This window comes from Engraulis encrasicolus, chromosome 13, assembly GCF_034702125.1.
Source record: "Engraulis encrasicolus isolate BLACKSEA-1 chromosome 13, IST_EnEncr_1.0, whole genome shotgun sequence".
In the NCBI taxonomy this organism is placed as follows: Eukaryota; Metazoa; Chordata; class Actinopteri; order Clupeiformes; family Engraulidae; genus Engraulis; species Engraulis encrasicolus.
In genome coordinates this window covers 28025711-28035710 of record NC_085869.1, presented here as the reverse complement: position 1 = coordinate 28035710, position 10000 = coordinate 28025711, and the positions used below count along the sequence as shown (strand labels likewise).

Below are 10000 nucleotides of genomic sequence, written 5' to 3'. Positions count from 1 at the left end.
CAAAAGTGCCTTTTTCAAGAGATCAGCGCATGTCCCTTAAGAGGTCCATTTGTGCCTGAACCGTTTAACCTATAAACTTCATTCAAAGACTGTTAGAGAGATCACATGCATGACTCCGATCTGTGCGAAGGACACGTGCCAACTCCTTTTAGTTTTTTTTACAACGACTGTGTAAAGACAAAACACTGGGTCTGATTCTGTCCCCTGCTTAGAGCACCATATTAACTGTCATTCAGTCAATCAGAACAGGTGCAGCCAATGAAGGGTTCCATCTCAACTGTCACTGTCTCAACATTCTACTCTTAACGAGCAGGTGCGCAACTATTCTAGAAGTCTATTGTTCAGCTCTTCAATGCAATGTGATATTTGCCTGGTTAACACCAGACCTAATCACAAGTGAGATTAGGTCTGGGGAGTTGCCTATTGTAAATTCTGTATGGGGCCGGAATACTTGGCTATTATGACACATTGCCCAGCTCTCTGATTGGGCAGAGAAACTGTTAAGGTCGGAATGCTTGGCCATTATGACACAGATCCCATGATCTTGTACGTTATGAGTCATCCTCGCCATACTGTCTTTCAGATCAAAACGATTGTGTAGAACTAAAGGCAGTATGGGAGTTCCCAGGCTAATGTGATATGGTCTTGCTGGACTGTGCATGACAGCCAGCTGCTTGGCTCAATGGGAATGCTGCTGGATTAGAGATATGGAGGTTGAGGGTTTGAACCCCACACAAAGCCATGTTGATTTTCAAAATTATATCATATGCAGTGTTCCTTAGCCAACTTCAAATATCATGTATTGTATGTCATTTAATATCAATGGCAAAAAAGTGGGATTACAGATATGGAGGTTGTGAGTTTGAATCCCGCTTGAAGCCATGTTGATTTTCAAAATGATATCATATGCAGTGTTCCTTAGCCAACTTAAAATACCATGTATGTCATTTAGTATCAATGGCAAATGTGCTGGATTACAGATATGGAGGTTGAGAGTTCGAACCCCACCCGAAGCCATGTTGATTTTCAAAATTATATCATATGCAGTGTTCCTTGGCCAACTTAAAATGCCATGTATGTCATTTAGCATCAATGGCAAATGTGCTGAATTACAGATATGGAGGTTGGGGGTTCGAACCCCAGTCGAAGCCATGTTGATTTTCAAAATTATATCATATGCAGTGTTCCTTAGCCAACTTCAAATATCATGTATTGTATGTCATTTAATATCAATGGCAAAGGGGCTGGATTACAGATATAGAGGTTGTGTGTTCGAATCCCGCTCGAAGCCATGTTGATTTTCAAAATTATATCATATGCAGTGTTCCTTAGCCAACTTAAAATACCATGTATGTCATTTAGTATATCCCCAAAACGCAGAGCTACAACACTTTCAAGATGGCTGAATCCAAGATGGCTGAATTGTTTGGCCCATAACTTCTGACTGGGTGGATGGATTTTTTCCAACATTTCTTTTAGCTTTGTTTTCTCAATAGTACTTTGTTTCATCTCTGCCCCAAAAGGCAAGCCCGCTTCCAGCATTTTCTGTGAGAATGCAATCTAGTTGACTCTGCACTTTTATCATCTTAATGATCTATTCTTTTCAACCTGTTTGTTTATTGATAATACATAATAAATAGGGCCTATCAATGATATAGTTGAAGCAGTTTTCCACCTGCTTGTGTTACGATACTGTTAGAGAGAGAGAGAGAGAGAGAGAGAGAGAGAGAGAGAGAGAGAGAGAGAGAGAGAGAGAGAGAGAGAGAGAGAGATAACAAAATGTAGATAGAGTGAGAAAGTGGAAGCGTGAGGAAAGAAAAGGTAGAGATCATGTGTGTGTGTGTGTGTGTGTGTGTGTGTGTGTGTGTGTGTGTGTGTGTGTGTGTGTGTGTGTGTGTGTGTCTGACTGAAAGCTTCAGATGACTCACAGCTCTTGGCAATGCTGCCAGAGTCAGAGTGTATTGCGTCACCCCTTCAACCAACCCACCCACCCACCCACACACACACACACACACACACACACACACACACACACACACACACACACACACACACACACACACACACACACACACACACACACTCACGCACACGCACGCACACACACACACACACACACACACACACACACACACACGCGCGCACACATACACACACAGACACTGTCAATCTCAAATGTTAATTTGCACACACACACACACACACACACACACACACACACACACACACACACACACACACACACACACACACACACACACACACACACACACACACACACACACACACACACACACATGCATCCATGCACAAACAGGTCCAACATGCCATGCCAGTCAAACTGGGATGCAATCAATACTGCACTGAACACTCACACAGCTCCCTCCTTCCCTCTCTCCCTTCTTGTTCTCTCAATCCCTCTCTTTCTCTCTCTTCCTTTCTTGCTCCCACTCTCTCCACTATCCCTCTGTCTCACACTTTACCTCTCTCTTGCTCTCCTACTATTGGTTCCCTCCTCTCTCCTTCTCTCTCTTTACCTCTCTATCCTCCTCTATCTCTCTCTTTTCTTCCATCCCTCTCTCTCTCTCTCCTTCTCCCTCTTCCCCTCCCTTTCCTCCTCTCTCTTCCCCTCCCTCTCACAGTCACATCATTTCTCTCCCTCTCCTCTCTATTTATGTCTCTCTATCGTTCTTGCTCTTTCTCTCCCTCTGTCCATCTCCTCTTTCTCGTTCCCTCTATTGCTCCCTCTATCACTCCCTATCTCTCACGTCTTCTCCTTTTTTCCCTCATTCTTCTCCAATTATGTCTCTCTCTCTCTCTCTCTCTGTCTCTCTCTCTCTCTCTCTGACTTTCACACACAAGTTCCGTCTCCCTCACACACTCACAAATGTGTTACTCCAACCTTGATGGAATCAATGCAGCTTGTATTGAGCTCTGAAAGAACACACGTGCACACACACACACACACACACACACAAACACACACACACACACACACACACACACACACACACACACACACACACACACACACACACACACACACACACACACACACACACACACACACACACACAAACATGCATGAACACATGCACACACAGAGACACGTAAATGCACACGCTCATGCACACATGGGCTTTCAGTTCACTTCAGGAATGCATGTGATACACATACCCATTAACACACAGAGATGCACGCGCACACGCACGCACACGCGCACGCACACACACACATAAATTCACCCAAATCCACACACAAACATGCACACACACAGTGCTATAGGGTTTTATGGGCGCGGTGTGGATGGGGCAGGAGTTGTTGCTGAGGTACAGAGGCCACTAGGGGTCAAAATACCTTAAAAGGCACTACAGCATGAAGACTATACACCAGTGAGGAATTACACACAAACGCGCGTGCGCACACATGCACATGCACGCACACGTATACACACAAGCACTACCATACACAGGGGCAGACACATGCACTACCATACAAAGGGAAAGACAGGGAGAATATAGCAAAGAGCCCTGCAGGGAATGGGTTGTGTGTCTACATGCCTCTCTCAAAGTGGCAAAGTGACAGATAGAATCGATATTTGGAACGGCGTGCGTGCGTAGCGGCGTGCGTGCGTGCATGCGTGCGGCAGGGCTCTGCAGGACAAACAGGAGAGCATTTCAGTCCTTTACACTGCCCCACATGCACACACACGCACACGCTCAGGTGCGCGCGCACGCACACACACACACACACACACGCACGCACACACAGAGAGAGGAGAGAGAGAGAGAGAGAGAGAGAGAGAGAGGGAGAGAGAGGGGGGGTTGCAGGAATGCTTGAACCTTATGTGTGCATTATTAGAAAGTGTGCATGTGTGTGTGTTTTTTTCTTTTTGGGGGGGGTTCCACATCACGTGTCTTTGAATTATTCCAGCACTGTCTGAAGACTAAAGCAGGCTTGGGGCTGGAACACCAACTTTAGTAACCTAGTAGTGTGTGTGTGTGTCTCTCTCTCTCTGCTTCAAATCTAGCGCACCAAAGGGCCTCGTTATTCCCCCCCCCTATAAATGATTTACATTCAAACCTTCCTCGGAGTCAGAGCCGAACCGAGCCGAGTGGAGCCGAAGAAGAAACGCTGCAGTCAGCTTCGGAGCCATCAAGCGCCCGGCTGCACTGGGCGCGGAGAGGAGAGGCCGCGCTAAAAATAGCAACACGAAAATCGCAACCGCTAGTAGCTACCCAGCTCCCCAACCCGGCCAGGCCGGCACACTCACTCACTTTTTTATATAAGGAAGAAGGGCTAACAGGAGGTCGTTATGTTATGTCATTCCACCTTGCCTTTTTCTTCTTTTTTCCATCTCTTTCGTTCCCTTTCTCGTTGTCTCGGATTGCCTGGATGTCCCCGCTCTAACCTCCTCTATCTTTCTATCGCTCCCTCTGTGCTGTCCGTCTCTGTACTGGCCGATATTTGGGGGCTCCGCAGCGGGTAGTGGTACCGGTGCGACGGTGTCTGTTGCCAAAGCCAAGCCCAGGGGGACTCTATGCTGCCCACCATAGTTGGTTATCATCCCCTGTACCAGAGCGGAGCTCAGACGATCAACTTCCACAGCAGGGTCTAAGCCACAGCACCATTGTGAAAAGAGAAAGTTCTGTTTTCATGACCGAAGTAGGGCCAAAGATTCAGCCAATCTCTGTGTTTTAACTCGCTATCACCAACTTCAGTTGGAACAAATCACCTCTTTAGTTTAGAACAACTCGAGCTACCAAGACAGCCCAGGTATGACGCTCTCGTGCCTTGATGTGTGAGTGTTAACTTTCCCCCCTACATTCTGCAACTAAGCAGGCTGTGAACGGCACAAATACTACACAAACATCCATGACGACAAACCTCATAGTGCATACAGAGAGAGAGAGAGAGAGAGAGAGAGAGAGAGAGAGAGAGAGAGAGAGAGAGAGAGAGAGAGAGAGAGAGAGAGAGAGAGAGAGAGAGAGAGAGAGAGAGAGAGAGAAGCCCAGTGCGATAAGGCCACGTTGCCAGTGTTTAGGCTTCACATAAATGTTTCACGCACCTTACAAATCTGGAAGTTTTCTGACACGAGCGTCTCCGGGATGTCTATCTCGCGCGGGGTGGGTGTTGCAGTCGGGGTCCCGGCAGCGCTGCCACAGGACGGCGACCCGCCGTGGCTCCCGGGGTTGGACGACGTGGTTGTCAAGCCGTCTAGAACCTTGCGGAACTTCTTCATCTTGAACTCAGCTCCGTGCAGTCCAGCTAAACGCACGCACCAGTGAGTGTTGAGCTTCTGGGATTCAGGGGCTAACGGCAGCCGCGTTGACTAGAGGGGCATATGGGGCTCGAGAGAGAGAGAGAGAGAGAGAGAGAGAGAGAGAGAGAGAGAGAGAGAGAGAGAGAGAGAGAGAGAGAGAGAGAGGACTATTCGCGTGATGAAGGGAGAAGGAAGGAAGCCCGCGAAGGCTGCGGGTCTGCTGGCGACGTCCGCGTCACCTTCTTGCCCTCCCCGTGTTCTGTTTATTTCCAAGTGAAATTCAGCCGCGCGCAGCCAAACCGCATTCTGCAGCAACACCCGCAGCGGGAGCGGCCACGGGGGCTCGAGACAGCAAGGATGGAGTAAGCAAGCAAGGAGTCTTCAAAACAGTAATACGGAGGGGAGGAGAGGAGACGAGAAGAGAGGGGTCCGGGAGCGGATAAAGCAAGCAGAATGCGGACTATACGGTAGGCTACGGTGTCTTTTAGGCAGTAAAGCCCCGTGCCGAATTGGAACTCAACAACTTCATCTCGCCTCCAGTGGGTCCACACAGTCGCACCGAAGTTAAAACACTGCCCGCGTCATGCTTGCCACAACACTCACGTCACAGAGCACAAACTGCCCGCTCCCTGTGGGCACCAGCCGTTTATCAAAACAAAGCAAAAGCTTTTAAATCAGTTTCTATTGGACCAGATGGGCAGACGCGATATTGCTCCGTCAACACACAGCAGCAGCACACTTCCGCAGTTCCCTCCTTCACCGGCTACACTAAATTCTGTCCGCCAAAGGATACGGCTATGGGCGCGGGCAGGGTTGCAGTCTTTTACCGGAGGAGGATCTGCAGTCGTCTCTTCTCCGTTTGACAGCCCTCGTCTCGCACTCCCAGGGTCTTCTGCAGTGGGGCGCGAGTCTCTGTCCACGGTGCTGAAAGAGTAGAGAGCGCAGCGCGCGGGCCCCGCCTTCTCTCCCTCTCTCCCGCCCAACTAGAAACGCGACAGGACCACGCGCCGTGTCCGCTTGTTGTAGCAGAAGTGAATGAGAGAGAAGAGAGACTCAGCGATCACACGGATGTTGCGAGACAGTCTCACGAACGAACGACACCAAACTCACAACGGAAACTGCAGGGGCGCCACGAGACAGTCAGTACCAGCAGTTCATTTTCACGTGCGGGTAAACTGAAGTGAATTGAAGCCAAGTGTGCACTGCCTGACGGGCCATGCAAGGAGAATAAAGCGGAAGCTTATTGGCTTAGAAAAATAATATTCGTTACGTTCCGGTTTGCGTGCGTGTGTGAAATAGAGAGAATGAAGAGGAGGTTGACTCAGGGCCTAATAGAATTATCATCAGAAAAGACTCATTGGTCTTTGTTGGGAAATTCAAGCGCTTGTCCCCCAAATGTTTATTTTCTGAAAGGAAGGAACCAGCATAGAGTTTGAACTGGCCCCGCGCGCATGCCAATTACATAACTGCTTACATCACTGACTTGCTCTGCCTCAGGCCCTGTTTATACAGAGAGAGAGAGAGAGAGAGAGAGAGAGAGAGAGAGAGAGAGAGAGAGAGAGAGAGAGAGAGAGAGTGTGAGAGAGAAGGGGGAGCAAGGAACGAGTAAGACAGATAGAAAGATGGAGATAGAGGGACAGACAGAGAGGGAGAGGGAGAAGGGAGGGATAGAGAGGGATATGAGGGGGTAGAGATGTGTGTGAGAGAGAGAGAGAGAGAGAGAGAGAGAGAGAGAGAGAGAGAGAGAGAGAGAGAGAGAGAGAGAGAGAGAGAGAGATTAAAGCCATGCTGAATGTTATTGTAGTTGCTTGAGCGTGTTTGCTTCTGTGCTTTGTTGTTGGTGTAGTGTACTGTATGTATTATTAGATGTGATATAACACAGGCCTGGAGAGGGAGAGTGGCCAGAAGTACACCACTAGCTCGCTACCTTCCTTCTGGAGATCCCAAATACGACTCCAGCAAGACTCTAACAAGACTCCAGCAAGACACCCACAAGACACCAAAAAGACATCTTTAAATACAACACGACCAAGAGTCAGCTAAATAAAACATGACCAAGACACGGACAAGACACCGATGACACACGACTAAGATTCGTATATATAAGACACCAACAAATCTCTGAGGCTGCAATGAGACCTGAATGGAGTCCCACTGAGCTGGCCCGTCACGACCGCAAGTCGATGCCAGATACACACACACGCACACGCACACGCACACACACACACACACACACACACACACACACACACACACACACACACACACACACACACACACACACACACACACACACACACAAGAGGCCCACTATCCCCCCACACACATGCACAGGCACGCACGCATGCATGCACGCACGCACGCGCACACACACACCATGGGGCCCGCTTTCCCCCTGTGCTCTGAGGAGGCATTACAGCAAAAATCCCACCGCTGGAAGGGATTGTGGGCCGGGAAGAACAAGAAATAATCCGCCTTATCACTTCCCAGAGCCAAACGCGCACACATGCACGCACGCACGCACACACAAGCAGACACACAAGCACACACGGGCACGCACACACACACTCATACACACACAAATGGCAGCCAAGCAACACACACACACACACACACACACACACACACACACACACACACACACACACACACACACACACACACACACACACACACACACACACACAAACACACACACTGCTGCCAAACAGCACACATGATAAGAACAGCTTCAAGACAATACACAGCAGGGAGAACATGCTAATCCCCCTGCAAGACACCACGTAACACACACACACATGAACACACACACACACACACACACACATGAACACACACACACACACACACACACAGGCTTGCGCATGCATACAGGCACACACACATGCAGACACGACACACGTACGCACACAATGACACACACACACACAAACCTAATGGATTAACTGCTTCAGCATGTAAGGTGCCCCACGCGGCCCTAAACTGCCGAATCGTGCCAAGCGCAAATAGAATACAAAGCGCTCTAAAACACAGCATAACTAGATACAGCATTCTAGAATACAACTGAAGCAGATACATCACTCCGGAACCCATTGCAGCACAGTGCTCTAGAAAACAGCTGAAGAAGATGGAGTGGTCTGGAACAGCGCTTTTCAAAGTCGGAGGGTGCAGAGAGGGTGCTAGGGAGGTTGACCGCGGCAGGTTGAAAGGAAAATTAGAGCAACATAACATGCCCTCATTTATAGTCAACACTGCTACAGGTATATGTATTACATTTCCTGTTGTAGTTGCATGGATTTACGGCTGCACTTATCTACTTGTGAAAGGAGGTGCACAGAAAGAAAATAGTGTTGCACGATGTCAGGGGGGACTTGGCTGGAATCTACCGGTATATGGGGGGCCTTGCAATGGTACATTTTGGGAACCCCTGCTCTAGAACCCAGCTGAAGAAGATGAAGCGCTCTAGAACACTGCAGATTTAGTTAGAAGTGCGTTGTCGGTGCCCAACGGGTTCCGCCTGCCCGATCCGTTCCCTTTGCACACTGCACATGCGCAGTATGACGTATACGGAAGGGAAATTGCCTGATCTGTTCCGTTAATTTTTTACTTTGTCGTTTTAAGTGTTTATTTTGCAGGATGAAGTTTGAGTTTTAAACTATCTGTTTTATAATAATACAGGCCGTCACAGAAACGCTAAATAATGTCACCAACTGGTCAGTTAACCAACTAACTATTCAGAGCACAATAACATGTTATTTACAGCGACAAACGGCATTTGATGTGACACAACGATATAAAGTAAAGGTATAATATAAATATATAACATCTCTCTTTGTGTTAATGTTCTGGTGGCTGTAAAATAAACATTTAAAACGTGAAAGTCATTAGGGAACGGATCAGGCAGGCGGAACGCGTTGGGCACCTACATGCGTAGAACAGAGCTGAGCGGGTTGGAGTGTTCTATAACACTAGCCATGTCTTACCATACAGCTGGACTAGTGTAGTTACAGTTCTAGAACACCAGTGTAGTTGGAGCTCTCTAGAACACTAGTGTAGCTGGAGGGTTCTAGAACACTAATGAAGGTGGAGTGTTGGAGTGAACACTGTTGTCCCCAAGTGTAGTTGAAGAACTAATGCAGTGCAATGGAGTGTTGGTGCTAATGGAAATAGAGTGGGGGTGCGAGAGGAGAGGAGAGGAGAGGATAGGAGAGGAGAGGAGAGGGGAGAAGAGGAGAGGAGATGAGAGGAGAGCAGAGCAGGAGAGAGGGGAAAAGAGGAGAGGAGAGAGGGGGAAGAGCAGGGGAGAGGGGAGAAGAGCAGGGGAGAGGGGAGAAGAGGAGAGGAGAGAGGGGGAAGAGCAGGGGAGAGGAGAGGAGAGAGGGGAGAAGAGGAGAGGAGAGAGGGGGAAGAGCAGGGGAGAGGAGAGGAGAGAGGGGAGAAGAGGAGAGGAGAGAGGGGGAAGAGCAGGGGAGAGGAGAGAGAGGACAGGAGAGAGGGGGAAGAGCAGGGGAGAGGGGAGAAGAAGAGAGGAGAGGAGAGAGGGGAGAAGAGGAGAGGAGAGAGAGGGAATAGCAGGGGAGAGGGGAGAAGAGCAGGGGAGAGGGGAAGAGAGGGGAACCTGTGGATCTGATGATGTGTGAAACTCCCCAAGGCACCAAGCGGATTATGCAGATCAACATGGACTCTCTGCTGTCTCACAAACTCAAAGACACACACACAAACACAAACACAGACACT

The 10000-nt window shown here is 48.8% G+C and overlaps 1 protein-coding gene across 1 annotated transcript in view; it reads right to left on the bottom strand.

Moving 5' to 3' along the window:
• Positions 1-5242, bottom strand: part of stxbp5l (syntaxin binding protein 5L) — a 132818-nt gene extending 127576 nt beyond the window's left edge. The window contains exon 1 of the mRNA XM_063214543.1: positions 5069-5242. Coding sequence (XP_063070613.1) covers positions 5069-5242 — 174 coding nt within the window. The remainder of the gene's footprint in view (positions 1-5068) is intronic.
• Between the last annotated feature and the right edge of the window lie 4758 nt (positions 5243-10000).